At 43.8% G+C, this 26,863-nt stretch overlaps 1 protein-coding gene across 2 annotated transcripts in view; it reads right to left on the reverse strand.

Moving 5' to 3' along the window:
• NKAIN3 (sodium/potassium transporting ATPase interacting 3) overlaps positions 1–26,863 on the reverse strand; it is a 274,113-nt gene that overhangs the window by 9,463 nt on the left and 237,787 nt on the right. For both annotated transcript variants that reach the window (XR_003760798.2, XM_029068368.2), the window contains exon 5: positions 915–975. Coding sequence is in view for 1 of the 2 variants with exons in the window: in XM_029068368.2 (XP_028924201.1) it covers positions 915–975 (61 nt within the window). In the remaining variant the exon portion in view is untranslated. The remainder of the gene's footprint in view (positions 1–914; positions 976–26,863) is intronic.

Here is a 26,863-nt window from a genome sequence, read left to right on the forward strand (position 1 = left end):
ATTAAGACTGAGCCCCATGTGGGATGGGGACTGTCCAACCTGATTTGCTTGTATTCATCATTTCCGTTGACCAAGGATTCTCTTCATTAACCTTCTCCTCTCCCTCTGCACCCTACCCCCCAGTGTGTAAAGAAATCTTGAAGCCACCTCCCTTCCAACATTGATGGGCATCCCTTCATCCCTTTGGGGTGGGGTTTGACGGGTAATGATTCTTTTTGCACCCTAATCTCTTCCTTCATGATTTTCTAGCCTTCAATCATGCCCTTTGACTTTCCAGAATGGCAAGTTGTAATTGTCTGGTCTATTCTCCAGGGAAACTAGAGCCACTTATCTGTGCGTTTTCCGGCATTATTGCACTCCTATCTGAGCAGGTTACTTAAACACCCCACCTGAAATGGGTTGCAAAGACTCAATCTACACTCTTTGTCCCGATTTTCTTTCAGCCAACCCTGCTTTCTTACTTGACGGTCCACCTTATTGCTTTCAGGAATGAAGCTTGCCAGTTTCCGTGTTGAATCACAGGTTTTACACCAGGTAGAGGCTGAAAACATCTGTTAGTACTAGCGCGTTAGTAATGTGAGCAGGTACTCCTGGTTTTCTATTTCCAGCCACTTCTAGAAGACTGGTGAAAACTTCAGATAAAAGCAAGCTAGGACTTAATCCCTCACGGACTCTTTAGGCACAACTAGGTAGGTCCCCGAGTTCACCCACCCAAGCATCTACTGGGGGCCTGTGGAGTCTGACATGCTCAGTGGCCTCTCATCAGCGTTAGCTTTCCACAGCACATTATTGTGTTGATTCAGATCATTCTTAATCCCAAGGGTGAACGGTTTCAGAGTTCGGTATGTAATTAGCTATTGGAAATCTAAGTCGCTCCCCAAAGAGCTGCAGAGATAGGGGGTATCAGTACTCACAGCTGTCCTCTTCCTCCATGAAAACACTGATCACGTAACAGGCATACACGAAACCGATCAGCTGCACGGAAAGAAAAAAAAAAATCAGGGAATGTCACCTAGATACACTCAGCGTACATAAAGCACAAATGTCAATTGCCATCTTTGCAGTTAAACAGATGGAGTAGTTGCTGAATTAACTCCTCACTTTTTGACAGAAGGGAATCTACAAATTCGCAAGCACAGCCACGATTTCAAAATGCATATACAACTCCCATTGGCGTTAAGGGCATCAAAGTTACCCAGGTATGTCAAGAATGAGATCTTCAATCTGAATTTTAAAAGTTAATTTTTTCCCTATTAAATGCAGATATTTTCAAACACGCATATGAAATGAGCTCCTTAAAGAGGAGCTTGGACCATAGCTCTGTATTAATTATCTCCCCAAACAAGTTAATATTTAATATTCAAGAGCTTTTATTTTTACACTAAATCAGATAACCTAGCGGCATAAATTTTAAGTTAACTAGCAATTAGCCAAGTAATTGTTTTTGAACCTCCTCAGACTGTAAATTCTATTTAAGCGTGAAGTATTCTATTATTGAGATGATATTTTCCAATTAGCCAGAAGGTCCAACCAAATCGTCAGAAGAGAGTAAGTTGTTTATTTTCAGGAAATGCGGAAGTTACCATGCGACGACCCCGGTTCCTGATGTTTCTATGGGCTGGGAAGGGAGCAGAGAATTCATTCATTCAATTGTATTTAGTGAGTGCTTACTGTGTGCAAAGTTGGGAAAGTACAATACAACAACAGACAGACACATTCCTGCCCAACAGCAAGCTCACAGACCGGGGGTGGGGAGATATATATTAATATAAATAAATAGATTTAATAAATTAATACATTACAGATATAAGCTTACATGCTGTGGGGGGGATAGACATTAATATAAATAAATAGCTTAAATAAATAAATGCATTACAGATATAAGCTTATATACTGTGGGAGTGGGAGGGAAGATGAATTCATTCAATAGTATTTTCAATAGTATTTATTGAGCGCTTACTATGTGCAGAGCACTGTCCTAAGCGCTTGGAATATACAATTCGGCAACAGATAGAGACAATCCCTGCCCAATGACGGGCTTACAGTCTAATCGAATGACTGAACGAACAAGTAAGAGCGGTGCAGAAGGGAGTGGGAGAAGAGGAGAGGAGGGCTTAATCAGGGAAGGCTTCTTGGAGGAGATGTGCCTTCAATAAGGTTTTTTAGTGGGGGAGAAGGAGCAAGGGGGCCCAAGAAGGGAAGAGAGTGGAACAGAGTATTGGTGTGTAAAATATAACAATAACAGTGTTGTTACCGTGTACTCTCCCAAGTGGTTAGTACAGTGCTCTGCACATAGTAAGCGCTCAATAAGTACAATTGATTGACTGACTGTGTAGGGGAAGAGCTGCCATCTTGGTTTCCTCCACCTCAGCAACCTGGTTGCCCTGGTTGGCTCTCAAAGCAGCACTGATGAAGCAACAGGCTCTGGCTTGTCACCAGGCCTCCCAGAAGAGATAAGTTACTATCTAGTCCTAACTGCTCAGAGGAATTTTCTGGCTCTTACTAGAGAACAATTGGAAGAATTGAGTGAGGCATCTTCTGAGATGGTGGAGGGAATGTTAAAAATGATTTACGTGTTGCTTTATTACATGCCACTACACTTGTCTGATCACCCTACAAGACTTGAAATGTGGAGATCTTTTCGAAGGCAACTTAATGAATACACCCTACTGCAATCCAATTCCAATTAATCATTTTAAGGAAAATCTATTTTCAGGAAGGCCCAGAAATCGAAAGTCAAAAATGAAAGCATCTCTACTTCACAGATGTAAGCACAAACAGATTTCTATTTATTTCCTTATGATGCTTGAAAATCGTACACTAATACTAGAAACTAGATTTTCACATTTAGCTAGGCATCCAGTAAACTACATCATTGCTATTTATCCTGCTCTATCCACTTGAAGCTGTAATCCAATATGTAGAAACTGGGGAAAATTATTTTCAAATTAATTGAAAATCGGTGATCTGTTCTCCTTATGGGGGTTGCATCCTCTAAAAGGTAAGGGAGACAATGAGGTCTAGGGGAAGCAGTGTGTCCTAGTAGACACAGCATAGGCTTGGGAGACCAGGAGACATGGTTGCTAATCCTCCATCATGGCCTCCTCTGTGCCCTTGGGCCTTAACCTCTCCAGGCCTCAGTTTCCTTCTCAGTAAAATGGGGGTGAGATATACTATGGTGAGGAGCTTCATGGTGTAGTGGATAGAGCGTGGGCCTGGGAATCAGAAGGTCTTAGGTTCTAATTCCAGCTCTGCCACTTGTCTGCTGAGCAAGTCAATTTACTTCTTTGTGCCTCAGTTACCTCAGCTGTAAAATGGGGATTGAGACTGTGAATCCCCTTTGGGACAAGGACTGTGTCCAACCAAATTTGCTTGTATCTACCCCAGCACTTAGTACACAGCCTGGCACATAGTAATGGCTTAACAGATACCATAATTATTATTATTACTCTCTCCCCTCTTAGACCGTGAGCCCCTTATGGGACAATGTCTATTAGATTACCCGAATTCTTCCCATCACACAATACTTCCAACCCCTTTGCCTTAAAAAATCCCTTGCAGCAGAACTCCTTTGCCCTTGAAAACAAGGAAGATTGAAAACAAGTATGTTTTTAGGTGTGGCCACCGTGAAGTTTTGGGGGTTCCCAATTCCCTCGACTTTTGTGTCTTCCTGTCCCTGTGGAGTCACAAAAGGTTTGCTCCTTATTTCTCCTTAGTGAGTGTGTGTGTGTGTTAGGGGAAGGGGATGGGGAGGAGGCCCACGCCGGAATCGAAAGGGTAAATTAAATAGCAAGATCCTCAAGGGATCTGTTTTATACTCTGCTGCTTCCCTTAACTGTAATTTTTTTAAATGTATGTCTCCTCCATTGGACTGTAAGCTCCTTATAGGCAGTGAATTCATCTACTTACTTTGTCATATTGTACTCTCCCAAGGGTTTAGTACAGTGCTCTGCACAGAGTAAGTGCTCAATAAATACTATTGACTAATTTGGTGTTTCACACCCCCCAACCCCCAGCAAGCCCATCACCTGGTTCAGTCAGAGATTCCCTTCTTCTGGTGTCTTAGAGAGTGGCCAAGACCTAACTCCCTTCCCTCCATTCTCCAGGCCCCTGCTTTTTCGATCTGATGCCTTGACGTTTATTTATCCACGCAGACCAGAAAAGGGAGGAATGGGTACTCTGCTCCCTCTATTTTCTGGATCCTGAAGGCAGGATAAGATGACAGCCTTCCCTCATAGCTGATAGTGTAATGGGAGGCTGTGGCTGAGGAGTCACCTGGAAAACCTTCCAGGAACCACAGGAAACTGCCCCTCCCTCGAGGATAAAGCTTCGTCCATATTGTCCACCTGGCATCTGATCAGAGAGCCATCCCTCAGCTGAGTCCTGGGCCATCGGGCCGAGTTTGCCCCCCTACAAACGCAGGATCTTGAGGCGCTAAACACTGTCCGAAGCGGCCCACCTTCTTTCTCAGATCCCAAGGGCCACCCAAGAGAAGCTAGAACAGTCGGAGTGCTTGCTGCTTTCAGAAAAGAGTTGTGAGGGGCCCAGGCCATCCTGCCTGAGCCTGCCGGATGCCTCACGGTGGCTTTGGCCCAGGATTTTCCCCGTCTGCAAGAGCTCTGCCTGAAAGATGTTCCCTGGCAGACTCAGGAGAAGTGGGGAGATAACTCTAACTGTCGCGGGGCTCCTTCTCTGCTCCTGAACACTAAGAGGCAGGCTAGGGTTCAATTGATCTCTCCTCTCAACTGCATCCTTGCTGTTTGCTTTCTGTCTGCTTTATTATGGCTGGGGAAAACCGAGAAATATCACAATATATCACTCTGAACCATGGGCAGAAGTCAAGTTGGGGCCTCTTGCCCAGCAACGGGATGATGTCTGCGGCAGAGTCACTCTGCAAATTGGTCCCGGAGATTCAGGCATCCCCCACGCTCACTCCTCCTTCTCACTCTAGCTCCTCCTGGAGCCTATGACCTGTGGTCTCAGAAGTAACTGCCTCCTTCCCTTCCTATCTGCTGCCTGCCCCCAGCAGCGTAGCTCAGTGGAAAGAGCCCGGGCTTGGGAGTCAGAGGTCATGGGTTCTAATCCGGACTCCGCCGCTTGCCAGCTGTGTGACTTTGGGCAAGTCACTTCACTTCTGAGTGCCTCGTTACCTCATCTGTAAAATGGGGATTAAAACTGTGAGCCCCACATGGGACAACCTGATCACCTTGTATCTCCCCAGCACTTAGAACAGTGCTTTGCACATAGTAAGTGCTTAACAAATACCACCATTATTATAGAGAAGCAGCGTGGCGCAGTGGAAAGAGCACGGGCTTTGGAGTCGGGGCTCATGAGTTTGAATCCCAGCTCTGCCACTTGTCAGCTGTGTGACTGTGGGCAAGTCACTTAACTTCTCTGTGCCTCAGTTCCCTCATCTGTAAAATGGGGATTAAGACTGTGAACCCCACGTGGGACAACCTGATTCCCCTGTGTTTACCCCAGCGCTCAGAACAGTGCTCTGCACATAGTAAGCGCTTAACAAATACCAACATTATTATTATTATCCCGTTAAGTCCCTTCTCTCTGCCACCCTCAGTCCCGCCATTTCCCTTCTTCTCACTTTCTCCCTCCCCTCAGTGACCTGTCAACTTCCACCTTCCCAGAGCTGAGGTTGTTGAACTGTACTCGCCCAAGCACTTGGTATAGTATCTCCACACAGTAAATGCTCAATAAATACCACTGATGGATCGTAAAGCCTCTGCTCTTCTATTCCCCAGGGCAGAGGATAAGAAGCAGCTGATAATAATAATCATCTCATTTGTTAAGCATTTACTATGTGCAAAGCACTGTTCTAAGCACTGGGGGGGATACAAGGTGATCGAGTCATCCCACATAGGGCTCACAGTCTTCATCCCCATTTTACAGATGAGGGAACTGGGGCACAGAGCGGTTAAGTGACTTGCCCAAAGTCACACAGCTGACAAGTGGCGGAGCTGGGATTAGAACCCATGACCTCTGACTCCCAAGCCCGGGCTCTTTCCACTGAGCCACGTTCCCTCATCACCATCTTTGCTCTCTTGATGGTGGGAGCAAGTGCTCATGGGAGTGTTGGTGGTCACAGCAGTGACAGCCCAGGGAGTTTATTTGTTATATTGTACTCTCACAAGCGCTTAGAACAATGCTTTGCACACAGTAAGCACTCAGTGAAAACGATCGCATGAATGAATGTTCCGCTGTCTCTGCTATAGAGTTCCCTCAGTCTCACAGTACCTCAGTTCTAGAGAATATTAGTTTCTTCAATCCCAAAATAAAGCTATGACTATTACTACTACTAATTGTAGTAAGAATAATAATAATAATTATGGCATTTGTTAAGTGCTTCCTATGTGCCAGGCACTGTTCTAAGTGCTGGGGTGGCTATAAGCAAATCGAGTTGGACACAGCCCCTGACCCATAGAGGGCTCAAGGCTCTTATCCTCATTTTACAGATGAAGTAACTGAGGCACAGAAAAGTGCAGTGATTGGCCCAAGACCACACAGCAGACAAGTGACAGAGAAGTGACAGAGCTGGGACTAAAACCCATGACCTTCTGACTCCCAGGCCCATGCTCTATCCATTACACCATGCTGCTCCGCTAGTAAGTGCTTACTACGGGTCAAAAAACATACTAAGCATTTGTCAGAGACAGTCCCTATCCCTCATGGGCCTCACAGTCTATGTGGGATGGTGAAGATTTAGACCCCCATTTTACAGCTGAGGAAACTGAGGCACAGAGAAGTAGGTGCCCACTATCACAAAGCAGGTACTTGGTTGACCCAGAATTAGAAACCAGGTCTTCTGATTCTCAGACCTGGGCTCTTTCCACTAGGCCACACTACTTCTCAGTCTTTTTTGGATCTTCCCATTTCCCTAAGCGCAGCCTGAAATCAAGGCACTTGGTCTACAGTGCACAGTTCCTTCTTGCAGCTCTGAAATGACTGGAATGAGGCAATTTATTTAGATCTCCTTCGCCAAATTATTTGGGACAAGCAAAATCTTCGGATGGGCTTGGGAGAGGGGGCTGGGGAGGTGGGAGGAGGGCAGGTCTTTTATCATGGTGACAGTTCTCTGTCCCTTTCCGGGCTCGGGCATTTTCTTCCTGACTAGCTGCTAGGGCATCCACTGGGATCCAGACAACGGCCAGACTTCTGTCACAACCAATTTTTCACCGGAGGACACTGCGCTGCCGTGATTGAGCCCGTGCCGGAATGCTGACCCCTCTAGGAACCCTCCACCGAGCACTGGGATCAAAATGCCCCATTGTAAATATCAGAGACGCTCGGCCTCCTGATAATGATTATTCTGGCATTTACTAAGCGCTCACCTTGTGCTAAGTGCTGGGGTGGAGACATGGTTATGAGATCAGACAACTACTCATTCATCGTCTCAATATTAGTGCTGGGGGATTAATTAAAACGCCTCCTTTTGATGGGCCCGCTAATAAAATATTTATTCCAGCCAATTCCTTTTTGCTATCTTGATTAACCAAACTGCTGTTTTAATTAATAACGTTATGCTCAGGCAACCCTGCCCAGCCATCATGTTAATCACCAATTTGCTGAGAGCTGGTGGTCGCGGAGGACTTGGCTGCTCTGAGTTGAACAGAAAGAGATTCCTGTTGTGTCTTCTGCTTGGTTCCACCAGTTTGGGTGCAACAGCTGCTCCCTGCTAGGGAACCATCCACAATGAAGGAATGCGGAATGAATACGGAATGAAGGAATATCCAAGAAAAATCCTTCCGGTCACCCTGCTTTTGGGAGAAAGGGGTTCATCCTGAAGTCATCTTCTCTGGTCCTGTTCCAGGCAGGCATTCCTGGCCTCTTGGGCCAGTCTAGAACTGGACCCTGGAGCTGCAGGTGGGAGTAATCCCATCTCCTAAGATGTGACTGGAAAGCAGAGGGGTGGCACTGCCCGCCCAGGATCAGTGAATGGATTGGATTAGTTGATGTTCCACATATACAAATGTGAAAACTGGAAACCCAAGTCGGGGGCCCCCGCTGTTTCCTCTAAGTCTCGTTAAGCCCTAATCAAAGAGCCGAGTCCCCTCCTACAAATGTAAATGCTGTAAAGCGGTAAGTGGAATCGAGGTGATTCCCCTCAGGTTTGGGAGAACAGAGTGGGTGAGACTCTCTACATGCTAGCCCATTTGCAAAGTATTCAGATCATCCGGGCCTAAGAATACACTTGGGATCGCTATCTGCTCATTGACGTGGATGGCTCGGCTCCCAAGTGAACCACTTTCATCCCAGGTAGCCACAGAATGATAATGCTGACGGTATTTGTTAAGCACTTACTATGTGTCAAACACTGTTCTAAGCACTGAACTGACACCAACCTGCATTTTGGGGGACCTGAATTACTAGTCTAATTTTCCCATGTAAAACTTAATTCCCACAGGATGAGAATTTTCCACCCCTTGCTCCCAACATGGCATTTAAGAAAATCCTTGAGAAGGCTGAGAATGAACATCATTTAAAATTCCCACCGGGCATTTATTTCACCACATCTCCGCTTCTCTGGTTTTATTCTCTCCCATTGGTCAGGCCGGGATCAACTCAGTTCTGCAAGGATGTGTTGGCTCAAACCTAAGAGCCCAGCCCCCCAAGAGAAGATTTCTCCTTAGAGCAGAAACTCTGCTCATTCACTTAAAATGGAAAGTTTTCTAATTTGGGGGCCAGTGCATGAAAAAATCACTATGTAGAATTGTTCATAAAATCCTGTAGGGTCCTGGAAAAATGCAGATGCCCATATTCACGTCGGACATTGATTATATTACCATATTTACTATAATGCAATTACCTTAGAAAATAGCCGATTCAGAGGACATTTAAATGAACTTGCCAACAAAGTTACTGGCCAAGACCCCAAAGATAAAAATCCTTGAAGTCTTTGTGGACTGGAGCATATTGCTCTAGACAGTTCAGTGTAATAGCACCATCGATTGAGATGAGGATATCCAAACCTCCCTAGTATTCATATTATAAAATGGACTGAGTTGGGGCAGAGGAGGGTGTCCCAGGGGGATAGCACTGGAGGGGATAAGAGCTGCATTAAATCCCAGAAGATTACTTGAAAAAGGTCACTGACACCAAATAGGTTGACGAAACTGTGAGACCTGAGATCTATACTGACTTACCACGGGGTACAAAAGGAAATGATGTGATTCTGTTCAGAAAAAAGGCATCAACAATCAAAAGCCACCTATGGAATCATTACAAGGGAAAAGATTTAAATTTTACAGTAATCGGTAATAATAATTAATAATTATTATGGGGCCTTTCCTCTCAGGCGTAAACTGAAGCTTAGCACGAATGCACAGACAAATTTTTGGGTTCTAAAGAAGGAACACTCACACCTTTCAGCAGCACCGTGGGATCCGGTTAGCCAATTTCTGTAATCCGACTTCCCCCAAGGGGCTACAAAATGGACCCTACTCTCCTGTCATATGCTCACAGACTGCAAGCCCTTGGTATTAAAGGAACTGTTTCTGACCTGATTATCCTTTGCATATAATGCTTGGCCCATAGTAAGCAGCATGGCGTAGTGAATAGAGCACAGGCCTGGGACCTACAGAAGGACCTGGTTTCGAATCCCAGCTCTGCCACTTCTCTACTGTGTGACCTTGGACAAGTCACTTAACTTCTCTGTGCCTCAGTTCCTGTTACTTCATCTGTAAAATGGGGATTAAGACTGTGAACCCTATGTGAGACATGGATTGGGTCTAATCTGATTTGCTTGTATCTACTTAATACAGTGACTGGCACATAGTAAGCACTTAAATACCACAATTATTATTATTATTACAGTAAGTGCTTCACAAATACCCAAATTATTTTGTTATTTAGAGATTGTCTTTTCACTCCCTTAAGGTAAATCTCACTGACAGTAAAAAAAAAAAAACCCTTGGAATATGAAGCCAGCTCTGTTTGTGTTGGTCACAGTCTTAATTCAGGCTTGTTATTAGTAGCAATATTAAGATCACTTCCTGTTGTCTAATCATTTGGCCACTCATACAAAGTAAATTTTTTTTTTCAAGTGTCATTGGAGCAAGATGAGTGAATTGTTTCTCTAAGTGGTATTTTTTCCTAGTAGTGATCTGGGCAAAAAGGTTACTGCCATAAATGACAAATACCAAATGTCTCTCTAGATCTTGCACCCTGAGCTTGGGTAAAATGACCTTTACCATATTTGACTACCGTGGAAAAAAGCCCAGGTAAAACCAAGCTATCATCATATTAACTTATGAGAGAAAATGTTCTCTGATCTAATGGACTGTGAGGCGGAAGATTTATCCCTCCACTTTACCAGGCTCTTCTTATTAGCCCCCGGTGAAACACTCAAATAGGATTTTCAGGAAATACGGACCCAGAAATGTATGGTAAGATGTATGCCACTCTACTCCAGTCGGCAACACATTCAAGCATAAAGGGAAAAGAAGCCCCAGGAAGCAAAGTGCCTAGCAAATCTCTGCAGTCCCCGAGTCCCCAAATGCTAAATTTTGGGGAGAGAGAGGAGGAGGATCTCAGGAGGGTCTCAGGGTCCTTCATGCAAGGAGGTGGCAAACAGAGGGGGGACACAGGGAAGCTAAGGCCTCTGCTTTGAAATGATTGTAAGGATTAAGTCTCCTAAAGCAATTCGATCAAAACCTGACGAATAAAGACACTCCATCAATCCCCAACTCATTTCGCTACCTGTAGCCATGGTCATTTGGGAGCCTGAAATCTTACTGACATCTCTAACTCAATAAATGGTTTCTATTAAGCACTTACTATGAGTAGAGCACTGTATTAAGTATCTGGGCGAGTACAATCCAACAGAATTAGCCAGTACATTCCCTGCCCATTACGAGCTTACTATCCAGAGGGGGAGACAGACTGATGTGAATAAATAATTTCATAGTATGTTACTTAAAGATCTTTACATAAGTGTTATGCGTTTGGGATGAGTATCAAATATCCGAAGGTCTCAGGCTTCAATTAGCCTCTAAGATCCTTGAGGCTAAAGGTTGTGTCTCTTCCTTCTACTGTACTTTTCCTTGTGCTTAATATAGTGCTCATAGAAAGAGCTCAGTGAAAATGATTGGTGAGGATATTTCCCAAGGCCTAATTTTATTGGGGAAAAACCTGACTTTTTAATTAGTGGAGCAGTGACCCTGGATTTCTTATAACTTGCTTGCATTTACAGAAAGTGAAAAGCCCAATTAGGGCCCAAAGATATGATCTAAGTCAATATTGATTATTCAAATGTAATTGAGTTATTTAGCAATGCATCTCATAAAAATGCAGGAAGCAATTGAGTTAATGACCAAATTTCATTTAAAAATATGGTGATCAAAGACATCGCTAAAGTAGGTGGAAAGAGAGGCAGAGGATAGCGAATTTTATGACGATCCAAATAATAATAATAATCATGGAATTTATTATGCACTTATTTGCCCAACACTGTACTAAGCGCTGGGCTAGATACAAAAAAATCACATCAGACACAGTCCCTATACCATATAGGGCTCACAGTCTAAATAGGAAGGAGAACTGGCACTGAAGCCCCATCTTACAGATGAGAAAGCTGAAGCAGAGAAGTTAAGTGACCTGCCCAAGGTCACCCAGCAGTCAAGTAGAGAAGCAAGAATTAGAACCCGAGGCACCTGATTCCCAATCTTCTCCTCTCTCCACTAGGCCCTGCTCTCTGGCCTAGAGTTCGCAGCTGCTGAGAATCTCCATCCTTTTTACTGCTTTCTCCTCCTCAGCACTAACGGCTCCCACTTGGGTAGAACTGTGCTGCAATGCAGGTCTGGTCCCATAAAACACACAGGCACCACGGCGGGCAAATGAAAGCAGCCTCGTCCATTGCAGCAGAATATGCAGCATCTGCTCCAGCACGACCAGAAATTCAGCAGGGCCACTTCTGCTGTGTCTCTGCTGTGTGACCTTGGGAAAGTCACTTAATCTCTCTGTGTGTCAGCCACCTAAAATGTGAGCCCCATTTGGGATAGAGACCGTGTCTAGCTGATTAGCTTGTATCTACACCAGCACTTAGTACAGCGCTTGACACACAGTAAGTACTTAATAATAATAATAATGTTGGTATTTGTTAAGCGCTTACTATGTGCCGAGCACTGTTCTAAGCGCTGGGGTAGACACAGGGGAATCAGGTTGTTCCACGTGAGGCTCACAGTCTTAATCCCCATTTTACAGATGAGGTAAGTGAGGCACCGAGAAGTTAAGTGACTTGCCCAAAGTCACACAGCTGACAAGTGGCCGAGCCAGAATTAGAACCCATGACCTCTGACTCCAAAGCCCGTGCTCTTTCCAGTGAGCCAGTACTTAACAAGTACCATCATCATTATCATTATTGTTATTCTTATCACGGAATTAGCAACTGAGTTAGGAGCTCTTTCCACTTTTTGTCTTGAAACCTTGACCAATGGCTTCTCCAACCTGTTAAAATTCTTGGATGTGGTTATATATATTTTTTATCTTCCCCTGGGTACAATGTACTGCACTAAACATCTGGCCCTGCCCACCCAGCTTAATTAACAATAATAATAATGTTGGTATTTGTTAAGTGCTTACTATGTGCAGAGCACTGTTCTAAGCGCTGGGGTAGATACAGGGTAATCAGGTTGTCCCAAGTGGGGCTCACAGTCTTAAACCCCATTTTACAGATGAGGTAACTGAGGCACAGAGAAGTTAAGTGACTTGCCCACAGTCACCCAGCTGACATGTGGCAGAGCCGGGATTCGAAACCATGATCTTTGACTCCCAAGCCCATGTTCTTTCCACTGAGCCACGCTGCTTCTCAATCAATCAATAATTGGTATCAATCAAGGGCCTACAATGTGCAGAGCACTGTACTAAGAGCTTGGGAGATTACAACAGCCAATCAATTGTATTTACTGGGCGCTTAACTGCGTGCAGAGCACTGTACAAAGTGGTTGGGGGAGTTCAATATAACAGACACATTCTCTGTCCACAACAAACTTACAGTCTAGACTGGGAGACAGACACTAATATAAATTACAGATATGTACAAAAGTGCTATGGGGCTGGGAGGGTGAAGGAATAAAGGGAGCAAGTCAGGGTGACTCAGAAGGGAGTTGAAGAAAAGGAAAAGATGGCTTAGTCAGAGAAGGTCTCTTGGAAAAGATGTACCTTCAGTAAGGCTTTGAAGTGAGGGAGAGTAATTGTCTGTTAGCAGAATTAACAGACATGATCTCTGCCCTTCAGGTGTTTATAGTCTAGTAGAGGTGACAGACAGATAGAAGGAAGAGGGAAAGAAGTATATAGAACTCATATATGTATATGAGTTAGTGCTTAGGTTGTAGGTATGAAAGATGTACATTCCAAGTGCTTAGTACAGTGCTCTGCACATAGTAAGCGCTCAATAAATACTATTGAATGAATATGTACAAACATTCTACAGGAGGTGATGATTACTTCAGGGTTTAGGTGTCTCAGAACTACTAAAAAGGCAGTAGGGAGAATTTAACAGGGAGACTGGAAATTAATTCAGAAAGGCCTCCTAGAAGAGATGTGATTTCAACAGGACATTGTAGGTTGAGAGAGATGGGGTTGACTGAATTGGAAGAGCAGGGAGTTCCAGGCAGGGGGCTGGCCAAGAGCAAGAGTTCTGTGGCCAAAGAGGCCAAAACAAACACAGTGAGTAGGTTAGCTTGAGAAGAACAGAGAGTATAAGCTGGGGTGTAGTGGGAGAAGAGAGTGGATAAGCAGTAAAAAGAGAACTGGTTGAATGTCTTAAAGTTTCTGCTGGAAGCAGAAAGGAATGGGAAATCTTAGGTGGTTGTTGTAGGGTGGGGAGACACGTCCAGAATGATGTTTTAGGTAAATGTGGCCTAGATCTTCTCAATGGGAACATGGGTATTTACCCAACGGACTAGACCCGGTCACTGGGGTGGGAGACACAGTGAGCGAGAGTCCGGCAGCAAGATTCCAGATTTGGTTGTGAGCCAAGTCCCCAGGGTATGATCACGTAATTGTACCTCTAGAGGGAAAGGGCCACCTCACCTTTTTGAACAAAAGATTGGTGGCACTCGGTCCACACGTCCCTGCAAGTCATGATCATAGTACTATCCAACAAGCCAATGAGACGAAAATTAGAAACCAGTCAGGAATGTTCCTGAATGAACACCAAAAGATATTTTGGGAAAAGCCCAGTTCTTCACCGACAGAAGAGTCTTTCTCAGATTATTTACTAAGTTACGAGCCTGGTGCCTTTGCACAGTGGTTGATGAAAACATGTCTTAATGTTGCTGATGATCAACAGATTCCAGCCGGCCACTGTGGAATTCCAACATCAGGAACCGTCAAATAGGTTGGAGGCCTGATTGATTCAAGAACATGTTCTAGAATGAACAGTGCTTGCTGACAGTCCTGAATTTCCAACTTCTACCATGCCAGCCAAGCGGAGAGGGCATGTTAATGGAAATTTGTCTGGGCAGAAACACTGACTGTTCACACAAACCTGTTAGATTGTCTTTTTCTAGGTCATGCAATTTCTAACCCCTTAGACGGACATAAGTCCAGGCAGATAGGCTGATTTTCTTCCACTCTAAAATTTAAAAGGGGTTTCTTGTTCAGATTTACTTAAATTCTTACCCGATAAATTGCCAGAGAAAATTTTATGACAGATTTAAGATTTTAGAGGCTTTAACATGGACATATTCAGAGTTATGGCAAAAACGTCTTTAAACTGTATGCCTTTCTTTTCTCCAATGGTCTACAATTAACCAGTACCTGTATCTACCCCAGTGTTTATAGGACAGTGTTTGGCACATAGTAAGCACATCACAAATGAACATTAACTATTATTACTAGAACTGTCGGGCCTGCCTGAGTGCTCCAGGCCTAGGAAATCTGGTCATCGCAATTGATTAATTAATGGCATTTGTTTAATGCTTACTGTGTGCAGAGCACTGTATTAGGCCCTTGGGAGAGAACAATACAGTAGAATTGAAGATATGTTCCCTGCCCACAAGGATCTCACAGTCTAGAGGGGGAGAAAGATGTTAAAATTAATTACTGATATGGAAATGGGAGCATATAAAGATATATACATAAACACTGGGGGTGAGGTGAATATCAAATGCTTAAGGGGTACAGAACCAAACGCTTAGGTGGACCAGAAAGGAGGCAAATAGGAGAAATGAAGGCCCACTCAGGAAAGGCTTCTTGGAGGAGGTGTCCTAACAAAGGGTCAATTTATGAGAGTTGAGGCCTCTTGTCATACCTTTCATTATGATTCTCCTTTTATACATACAGCAAGTCTTTCAACCTTGTTTCCTAGAGTGCAGTCACAGTTGAAAAATAAACAGTGGAGCTACCTCATATGATGACTAATGATATCCAGAAAACTGGAAAAGTGGATTGGCCCTTCAGAGGAATATTTGAGGGGAGCGGGAGGAAAGATGTAGTGGATAGAGCATGGGCTTGGGAGTCAGAAGGTCATGGGTTCTAATCCCAGCTCCACCACTTGTCTGCTGTGTATCCTTGAGTAAGTCACTTCACTTCTCTGTGCCTCAGTTACCTCATCTGCAGAATGGGGATTGAGACTGTGAGCCCCACATGGGACAACCTGATCACCTTGTATCCCCCAGCACTGAGAACTTGTACTTTGCACATAGTAAATGCTTAACAAATTCCACCATTTTTTTATTTTTATGTGGGACAGGAACTGTGTCCAACCCAACTTGCTTGTATCCACCCCAGCACTTAGTACAGTGCCTGGCACATAGTAAGTGCTTAACAAATACCATAACTACTCTATGAATAAACCACAGTGGCAAGGGCAGAGTAGGAAATCTAAAATCGCCAGCATTCCATCCAGAGAAAGCTACAGATGGGGGCACTGTGGACAGGTCAGGTCTGGCCTTGTGCAGGTTGGGTTTGTCACAGCCCTGGAGACAGTTTGGGAATCAAATTACCATGAAAGTCAGTCACAGCTGCAGCTCCACACAGTTAGGTTTTAAAAAGTGTTCCAAGGAGATGGGGAAAATGGGAAAAAATATACCAAGTAGAGAGGATTGTTTCACAAATCGGAAAAATGTCCACACTGGAATTTTGCTAGGAGGTATTGTCAACCTATAATATCAAACACTCAGAAGACACTCCACCATTTAACTTAGGTTATTCTCAATTTTTTACATATATAGTCTCACCTTCTCTCCTTTTTTCTCTGCATCACTTTTTAGTAATAAAAATTCGATTCACATAAATCAAATGGCTTCACATATTTTGACTGTACTGTTGCTTGATTCCTCAATGATTCTCTCATTAATATTGTTTGTACTTTCCTAGCAATCACATTTTTATAACCTCCAGAGATAAAGCTTTCTCTCTCCTGATATACAGGAAAATGAAGACTCCAGTGTTGTGGCCATTATTGGCTTAGTTAGAGAAAATATTAGACACGCTACAGCCAAAGTAATCATATTTAGCCACACTTTAGCAGATGGTGATTTTGAAATTGCGATTAACTGGTATCAGATAAGAGGCTTTTGTTAAAATACATTTAAAAACACTGAAAAGGTCAAACTAAAAGGCCTCAAACATAGAGTCCTTCTTGACATTGCCAAATGTCTGCACGCACACATCCTTATCCAAAGAGATTCTTGAGCAAAGTCAGGTAATATCATTACCTTGGAGTTAGAGGGGCAGCTTCTGCCTTCTTGGGATAAGCAGAGGCTTCATCCCTCCACACGAAACTAGTTTCCCCCACTGACAGCTGGCCAAGCTCTGGAGATCTGCTCAGTGATTCTGTGTCACTGAGGCCGAGCTGAAGGAACATCCAGGATTCCTTTTCTATTTAGATTTTGGCTTGAGCACGGACTAGAGGGCCCCAGTGGTTTCTACGAGGAATGGTCACCTTCAAGGGTTGAGAAAGAGTCCAATTTCCATGATGCAGGCTTCACAGAGATCAGCTGACAGGAATATCAGCCTGTGAGCAGGAGGCTCGCCTAGTACCTTCAAAATCTCAGGCTTGGAGGGGGCTAAATTGCTCTGTCTCATTGGATCTAATCCTGTTCCAACAAGTGGGTAAGCAGATGCTTTGGGTGCTGGTCCTTCCTACTTTCTTTCAGGCTGAGAATTGAACCAGTTGTTGGTAGATACTGGGTGAGGCTAGCCTTGATCTTTAATCTTTGTATCCCGGAATCAGGGACTCGGAGTCCCTCTGAAAGATATAATTTGGTTCCTTAAAAGCAGAGGTCTAAGGTCTGCCAACCTGACTTTGGGCCTTTTCTTCTCATCCAGTCTCACTCCTTTTTTTTTCAGTATTCACCGAAACTCTTTGTAATGACACTTTGTTGGCTAAGCCGTCATTTTCTCCCAAGGTCTAAAATTTCTGGATGGCTTCAGTTGCAAGACATTAAGGGAAATAAATTCTACTTTTCTTTTTTTTTTTTTTTTGCTGAGGACACCCATACAATCTTTTAGGCTATTTTTTTTCTAGCTCCAAAGACAGTTTTCCCTTTTTCTCCAGACCAAAAAAAAAACCCCTTTTCCTTTGGTTTTTAAAGTTCATGTTTTCACAAATTTCCATTTGGAAGTCTTCTCTGTGGAACATCTTTCCACTGGGATGACAGTCTAGCAGAGGTACCCTTCCCCAAAGCGATCACTGAGGTCATCTGGGTAAAAGCAAGGGCTGGCCTTCACGACACTTATCTTGTTTGCCAGATTCATATTCTCTTAACATTTCCCCTCTTCAGCTCCAAGTGGAGCTCTCCTGACTTCAAAGGCAAATCTAGACAGGAAGGAAGCATGACAAAGCAGAAAGGTGTCCATTGGTTTCCCCTTTATTTTTCCTGGCTCCATTATTAATTCATTCATCACAGGTGGGAATAAAGCAAAGAGCTCAGAAAAGGACCAGGAGTGACATCGTGAATAGTGATTCAAAAGTGCTGTTGCCCAGCTGCAGACTCATGTTTCAGCCAATCAATCAATTGTGCTTCTTGAGAGTCACCTGAGTGCAGAGCACTCTACTAAGCACTTATTTATAAGAGAATTAATAGATCCATTTCCCACCCGCAACGAATGTACAATCTAGAGGGGAAGACAGAAGCAGCGTGGCTCAGTGGAAAAAGCCCGGGCTTGGGAGCCAGAGGTCACGGGTTCGAGTTCCAGCTCTGCCACTTGTCAGCTGTGTGACTGTGGGTGAGTCACTTCTCTTCTCTGTGCCTCAGTTACCTCATCTGTAAAATGTGGATTAACTGTGAGCCTCATGTGGCACAACCTGATTACCCTGTATCTACCCCAGCGCTTAGAACAGTGCTCTGCACATAGTAAGCGCTTAATACCAACATTATTATTATTAAAACCCTTACAGATAGAAGGGAGTAATAGAGTGTAATACCTTATAGGATCCTCAAAAATCATCAAGCTATCACCACAAAGGACACACCCATTAAACAGATGGTAAAATAATGCCAAGGTTTTTGCAGCTGAGTGAAACAGGATTGGGAAAACTCTAAACTCTTCGATGACGGGGCCCTATGATCTTTCTCTGAATCCCCTCAGAAGTAAGGACAGTATCTAGAACATGAAGAGAGCTGACGGAATATAAACTGACTTACCAAATACCTGCCCATTTTTCTTCCCTCGTCCCGTGTGTGCTCAGGACTTCGAGGGAGTGGTGGTAAGGGTGGAAGGAAACTAACCCTTAGCAAATAATGCAATTTACACCTCAACAACAATAAAACCCCAATCTAACAAGTTAGATTTGCCTACTCTGTATGGTCACCTGACTGTGAGATAATAGACAAAATGATATCCATCCTGGATATTAGTCACAACTAGAGCCTTAAGGAGAGAGGGTGACATTAAGGGAAAGGTATAATGAAATAGAGACAATAAGTACAAGGAAAAGTCCCACTGTCGGCATGATCAAATTAATTCTGTTCTTGTCATGGCAAACTGCCCTCTTGGGACTCCTTAGGATAGCTGGGACCTTGCAGTGGCTCCTACCTTCAATTCTGACTCAGGGTGAACTTCTCTCCTTCTCTTCTACAAAACTTCTCCCAACTCTTCTTCCTTCATCCTTCTAATGTCTCAGATTCTGGACAGCAAGTCTTTTAACACATTCCAGTCATGTTGGATACATTTTCGCCCGAATGATTCAGACCCTGCATACGATACTTCTCGTCTGTTTAATGATTTAGTTGCTGATTTGCCAATATGCTGAAAACTCATTTTACTTTTATACAGCTCGATACAATACATAGATCTCGGTTTATATGAAGACCTATAAATCTAGTGCTAAAGTGCTGGTTGACGATTTAGAGTAGTTTACAGAGTTTAGTAAAGACTGGTAAAGCAGAAACAAGCATGCAAACACCATTAACCCATTAGCTGGGAGTAATCTGTTCATTTTTGGTGGCAGGCCCATCAAATATAAGTCTTTTAGTTCATAATTTCTAAGCTGCAGTAACTCATAGATAGGCATTGCCTAAAGTTGCTGTTTTGAACAATTAGTTCAACTCCATGAGCCTCTATCACTCAGCCAAAGTCTTGGATGGATAAAACATTCATCAACGTGGAGGCCAGGGGTTAGATTATTTCATCTCCCAAATTCCCTTCCAGATCTGGGTTTCTCTGATCCCTGCCTACAAGGGGTTTAATGAGGGAAGACACACACAAAAATATTTACAACTAGTAGAAACAGAACACATAATTGCATGTTTAATGGAACTCACTATCTTTACCCAAGTACTACAGATGGTATAAATATATATTATTTTATGGTATTTGTTAAGCACTTACTATGTGCCAGGCACTGTACTAAGCACTGGGGTAGATACAAGCTAATCAGGTTGGACACAGTCCAAGTCCCACAGGGGGCTTACAGTCTTAACCCCCATTTTACAGATGAGGTAATGGAGGCACAGAGAAGTTAAATGACTTGCTCAAGGTCATACAACTGACAAGTGGGATCTGGCGAGGAAAAGCAGCGTGGCTCAGTGGAAAGAGTCCGGGCTTTGGAGGCAGAGGTCATGGGTTCGTATCCCGGCTCTGCCCCTTGTCAGCTGTGTGACTGTGGGCAAGTCACTTCACTTCTCTGGGCCTCAGTTCCCTCATCTGTAAAATGGGGATGAAGACTGTGAGCCCCACGTGGGACAACCTGATGACCCTGTGTCTACCCCAGCGCTTAGAACAGTGCTCTGCACATAGTAAGCGCTTAACAAATACTAACATTATTATTATTATTAACCCAGGTCCTTCTGTCCTCCAGGCCAATGCTCTATCCACTAGACAACCCTGATTCTCATAAGTGCTTAGAAGCATTTCTCACAACTGCTTAGAAGTGACTGTTGGTTTGATATGATTTGGGGTGATAAGGATTTATCACCCAGTTGTTTGCTCCCCCAAATCCTTGCTCCTACCTGTGTTACAACCACCATCTTCAGGGGAAAAGCTGGACTTTTGCAGCTGTGTCATTGTTATTATTATTGGGTGATCATTTCAATGGAATGCCTGACTGACCCTAACAGGGTCACCGCCTTCCTAACAAACAGAGCACAAGGTCTATCATCCTGCTGCCTTCAGTTGTCCAATTCTCTTATTACCCTAACCTTTGAACTGAAGTCACACTCTCAAAGGTTTCTCAAGTGAGAAAATCCAATGCCCCTTTCTCCATACTAATCCTCCCATCACCTCTCTGCTGTACTCAATACCACCACCTCCTTCTCCTCCAAATGCTCAGACTTGGTTTCTAGGCAGGGTTTCCTTCCTACCTTTCTGGTGACTCCTTTAGTAATAATAATACTAATAATGGTATTTGTTAAGCATTTACTAGGTACCAGGCACTGTACTAACCACTGAGGTGGATAGAAGCAAATTGAGTTGGACAGAGTCCCTGGACCATGTGGGTCTCACAGCCTCAATCCCTATTTTACAGATGAGGTAACTGAGCCTTAGAGAAGTGAAGTAACTTGCCCAAGGACACCCAGCCGACACATGGCAGAGCTGGGATTAGAACCCTTGACCATCTGACTCCCAGGCCCGTACTCTATCCACTATGTCATGCTGCTTCTTCTAGCTTCTCATCACCCCCGACTAAATGGTCTGTCCCCTCCTCTTGTAGGTAAGTAGACACTGACTTGTCACTGGGACAGTATGACCACTGGGAGCCAGCAGTCAAATTTACTCCTCTCCAAATTTTCACTACCACAATCGCTTCACCATCATGGGTGTTCGCTGAACACTTACTCTGCGCTAAACCTTCCACTTCTTCTTTGCGATCACTCTCAAATCCCCCCTCCTTCATGCTAGCTACATTTGCTTCATGAAATCCTTAGTCATATAATTGGCCGGGACTTCACAGCATTTTATTCATCTTCAAACTAACACAGAATGTATAGAACGGGTCACATAAATAGTGCTCGAGAGTGCCTTTCTTGCAATGGCAAGATATTATGGGTCAAGTGCCTCACAGCTATTGTCTACACATCTATCTTCTCATAGACAAGTTTTCTTTTTACCTAATCAATAGCTACAGCCAAACTGAACAGCAAAAAGACTGTATTGCAGGAAATAACACGTGAGCAGAGAAACGCCATCATCATTTCAGGATCTGAGGAAACAATTGCCACCCTGAATGGTCCACACAATGTCTCAAAGATTCTGTTTGCTTCACCTGTTGCACCCAAAAGCAGAGAAAATAAGGAATTCCTGAAAGATGCTTTATGTCCCAGTGAAGCAAGCCAGCTTAGCTCCTGCCATTCAATCTTCATCCACATCTTTTGAGGAGAAAACGCAGCAGAACCCAAACTTGCCGATGTTTCTCCCCAAAGATCTCTCACAGCCTCAAACTTTAATTAAATGTCAAACCACTAAAAAGAAAACAGCCACAGAGTTGGAGAAGAGCAAACCCACCAAGTCCCTTAGTCTAATAAGGAATGAGAGAAGAGCGATGAATTCTTGTCATCTGGAGAGAAAGAATGGGCCATTTCTTTTACTAAGCAGTCACCAAGAGGATTCAATTCAAAGTACACAATTAGATGATTGCATCAATCCTAAACTATTGTGACAGAGTAAAGTGTGTAGTGTATGTCACACCCTAATAAATCATTGACTCACTTTCTATTACAAGAGGCCCCAGATAGAAGGAAAAAGATGAAGCAGTGTGGCTTAGTGGAAAGAACACGGGCTTGGGAGTAAGAGGTTGTGGGTTCTAATCCTGGCTCTGCCACTTGTCTGTGTAACTTTGGGCAAGTCACGTAACTTCTCTGTGCCTCAGTTACCTCATCTGTAAATGGGGATTATGACTGTGAGCCCCACGTGGGACAATATGATTATCTTGTATCTAGCCCAGTGTTTAGTGCAGTGCTCGGCACATAGTAAGCGCTTAACAAATACCATCATTATTATATTGTCTCCAGTAAGTTCTAATTGGCCAAGAATCCCTGCTCGTAAGGAACATACTTGAGTATATGATTTCAATCAATCAGTGGTATTTCCTGAGTGCTTACTATGTGCAGAGCATGACACTAACGGCTTGGGAAAGTACAATACAATAGAGCTGGTAGATATGAGCCCTGCCCATAAAGAGCTTACAGTCAACAGGAGGCGGCAACCATTAAAATAAATTACAGATAGGAGGAATAGTTGTAAAATCCTAATAATACCTTGGGTTTGAATAGCATTTTTTTATTTTGGAAAGCCCCAAACAGTTCACCTGTAATATCTCACTTGCCTTATCAAGAAGACAAGGGAAATGCAGGTACTATCTCCATCTTATAAGCGGAGATTCTGAGGCCCAGAGAGGTTAAGCAACTTGACCAAGGTCACGTAGGATGATAGAAGTGAGAGTCGGGCTAGATCCCAGTCTGCCTACCTCCTATTTCAGTGAGAGAAAGAAACCCTTATTTGTTTCTCTTTTCTTATCCTTTTCTCCAAGTAGGCCCCTTGGCTCAGATAAACCTGGCCCCCCACCACTGCCTTCCGCTCCTTTCCCAAGCTCTCTTCCAATCTCTTCCAGGGATCCGTTCACCAGACTGTAAACCGGGATTGGGTCAACCAATTGCACTGTGCTCTTCCAAGCACCTAATATTAGAGGAGCAGCATGTCCTAGTGGATAGAGCATGGGCCTGGGAGTCAGAAGGAGCAGGGTTCTAATCCCAGTTCCACCACTTGTCTGTTGTGTGACCTTATGAAAGTCACTTCACTTCTCCGAGCCTCAGTTCCCTCATCTGTAAAATGGGGATGGGATTATCACTCTTTACTGCTTGCTGCACTGTACTTTCCTAAACGCTTAGTACAGTGCTTTGCACACAGTAAGCTCTCAATAAATATGATTGAATGAATTACATGGACCATGTCCATCCTGATTATCTTGTATCTACCCCAGTGTTTAAAACCGTGTCTCGTACTCAGTAAGCACTTAACAAGTACCACAATTATGATCTAACTATAGATATACTTTGCTGTGCACTAAATAAGCATCAAAAAATAGCACTAGTTGATTGATTTGGTAGCCCTCAGCTCTCTCCCATCAGAAGGATAACTCCTGTACAGCAATGAGAGGAGGCAAGGTCCAGTCCATCCCAGGCAGCTCCAGCCTCCCACTCCAGCAAAGCTGGGGAAAATTCCCAAAACAAGGTAATGGGGGCAGGGGAATCCTAAAATGGGAATTTGTGAGTTGGGACCCCTGACCACTCTCAAAGGGGCTAAGACTACTACAAGTCCATCTCTCATTTCTCCTTGCTTCTCCAGCAACCCCTCTTTTCAGCTGTTGTTTTCCCTTCATTCTCTCTCTGGACCCTCCTTCCATTTTCTTCCACTTGATTTGGTTGCCCTGGACTCCCCTGAATCACCATCAGTAGTGATCTTCAAATGTATTTCACTCAATCGTATTTACTTACTGTGTGCAGAGCACTGTACTAAGTGCTTGGGAGAGTACAATGCAACAATAAACAGACACATTTCCTACCCACAAAGAGCTTACAGTCTAGAGATGGGGAGACAGATGTCAATACAAATAAATTACAGATATATACTCAAGTGCTGTGGGGTTGGGTTGGGGGGAGAACTGAGAGAGCAAGTCAAGGCGATGCAGAAGGGAATGGGAGAAGAGGAAAGGGGGGCTTAGTCAGGGAAGGTCTCTTGGAGGAGATGTGCCTTCAATAAGGCTTAGAAGGTAGGGAGAGTAATTGCCTGTCACATTTGAGGAGGGAGGGCATTCCAGGCCAGAGGTAGGATGTAGACAAGGGGTTGGATGTGAGATAGATGAGAGCAAAGCACAGTGAGAAGGTTAGCATTAAAGGAGTGAGGTGTGAGGGCTGGGCTGTAGTAGGAGAATAACAAGGTGAGGTGAGAAGGGGCAAGGTGATTGACTGCTTCAAAGCCAATGGTGAGGCGTTTTCATTTGATTCGGAGGTGGATGGGCAACCACTGGAGTTTTTTGAGGTGAGGGGTGACATGACCTGAAAATTTTTATAGAAAAATGATCTGGGCAGCAGAGTGAAGTATATACTGGAGTGGGGAGAGACAGGAGGCAGGAAGGTCAGCAAAGAGGCTGATTTATTGAGCACTTTACTATGTGCAGAATACTGGAATAAGTGCTTGGGAGAGGACAATACAAGAGAATTAGCAAAATGATTTTACAGTCCAGAGGAGAGCCTCCCAGGCCTGCAGGAGATTAGAAATGTTACTTCTCTGAACCCCAATCTGCATATACTGTCTTTCCTCCAAAGCACATAACTTTCCTTCAGTACAATCACTTGATTCGATGAGGTAGAGTTAAGGAAGAACCAATTCAGCTAGGGCAGAACATCTAATAATATATTTTTTTCCAAATGGCATAAAAAAATCTCTCTGTTCACTGCAGACACTTTGAGAACTGCAGCCCTTGCATAAATCTGGCCCCTCATCATATTCAAGTCTGGCTTCAGCCCTCTGGAATCCGCAGTATTAAAATGATGTACTGCCCACCTGAATTTTAATGTCTGAATGGGCTGTTCTCGGTCTTAAAATTAGAAGAAAGTTAAACTATTTGCAGCATTTGTTGTGGCTCTGATGAATCTGCCCTTTGGCCATTGATTTCCAAGGAGAAGATATTTGTCAAAGCCTGCTTTAACCCAATCTGTTGCCCATTCTCCATTCGTTTATCTGAAAATCCTTCCACTTCCTTGCTTTGTTCTTTCCACATCACATTGGCACTTTGGATGGGTGTGCAGCTCTGTGGGAATGAAAAAGCTAAGGAAAGATTGGTGATGGTGGGGGTGGGGACACAGTTTCCTTTGCCTTGACCTAGTGGCTAAAATAAAAGGATAATCTTGGAAAATCAGAAGGGTGAAAGAACAATGTTGACATTTCAGAGCTATGGGAAGCTTGTGGGACGGTTCAGTGGAGAAATAATTTTTCAAAAAAGGGGTAGAGTTAGTGACAACATTATGAACAAGAGAGCAGGGTTGTTGGTCCCAAGAGACAACTGAATTGAAGGGAGGGGAACCAAGTGATGAATCTCTACAGTATCTGCTTCTTCTGTTGGGGACATCTTTCCTCTCTTCCCTCATTGTTCAGTGCTCCGCACACAGTAGGTGCTTAATAAACATGCAGAATGATGTTATTCCACCTAGTTCTTGTTTAATCTTTTAACCTTTTTAATCTTAACTTGCAACCTTTCAATCCTAGAGTGAGGGAATCCAGGACCCAACTTCCTTGCTTTCCCCTCTGCCTCACCCTTGGAACCTTTATCCAGAATCTTCTTCTTTCCCTCAGGGATCCACCTAAGCCTGACTTTCTCCCAAATCCAGGGATCCCCTGCAGTCTCAGCCTCAGCAGACAGGCTAAGAACAGAAATACTGTCTTTAGATTATCAACTCTTCTAGGAGAGGTCTACTTTCACAATACTCTCTCAAGTGCTCAGAACTAAACACGGATGATGATACTGGAGTTCCCTGGAGAACTGAAGACAGTAAGTCCCTGCACTGCCTTTTCTTTTCTTTAAACTTCTTTAACGTTTTCTCATTTTCTAACCCTTTCATCATTTTGGTTGCTCTTTACTGTTCTCATTTTTATAGCCATTTATTTTTTGACTTTAACTTTTTTTCTTTCATTTGCTCACCATCCTCCATTCCCTGGAGGCTCTGGGAATCTATGGAGCGGATAGATTCCCCAGCAGTAACTACTCAGCTAGGAAGCGGAAGCCAAACTCAAGATGATTCCCTTAAGCTAGGCAGTTTGTGCAGTCAGGCTGGACAGATGGCCAACACCAGGTCTCCAAGAGCTTGGTGACCTCATCAGAGAAGAAAACAGAACACAAAGGGAATTTTTCAGGTCCCCTGGGGTTGCTCTTAAAGCTCTCAACAAGAGCTTTGCACTTTGATCTGTGACCTTTGGACATTTGATATCTGTTCCACCCTCAGACCCACAGCCCTTTTATGTACCTATCTATAAATTATATATTACAAATTATTTATTTGTATTAATGTCTGTTCCCCCTCTGGACTTTAAGCTTGTTCTGGGCTGAGAAGGTGTCTACCAACTCTGTTGTATTGTACTTTCCCCGGTGTTGAGTCCTCTGCACATTGTAAGCATTCAATAAATACCACTGATGATGACAACGATACTGTTGATGATAAGATAGCATCTTCCAGGATAGGACTGACCATGGTAAGAGTAAGGAACCTTGGTACAAATCCTAACATAGCACATTTCTCTTCCTGTTGTTGGGTGTCCCGATGTCAAGCTGAAAGGAGCAAAACCATGCTGAGTAAAGAGGCTGAGGTAAAGTGGGAAGAAGAGCTGGATACCCAACCCTTGGAAAGCAGATCCTGTTTCTCCCGAGGCTTCGCTAGTAGGAGACAAGAGTCACTGAGTAGTATCCAAAAGG

Source organism: Ornithorhynchus anatinus, chromosome 7 (genome assembly GCF_004115215.2).
Source record: "Ornithorhynchus anatinus isolate Pmale09 chromosome 7, mOrnAna1.pri.v4, whole genome shotgun sequence".
Taxonomy (NCBI): Eukaryota; Metazoa; Chordata; class Mammalia; order Monotremata; family Ornithorhynchidae; genus Ornithorhynchus; species Ornithorhynchus anatinus.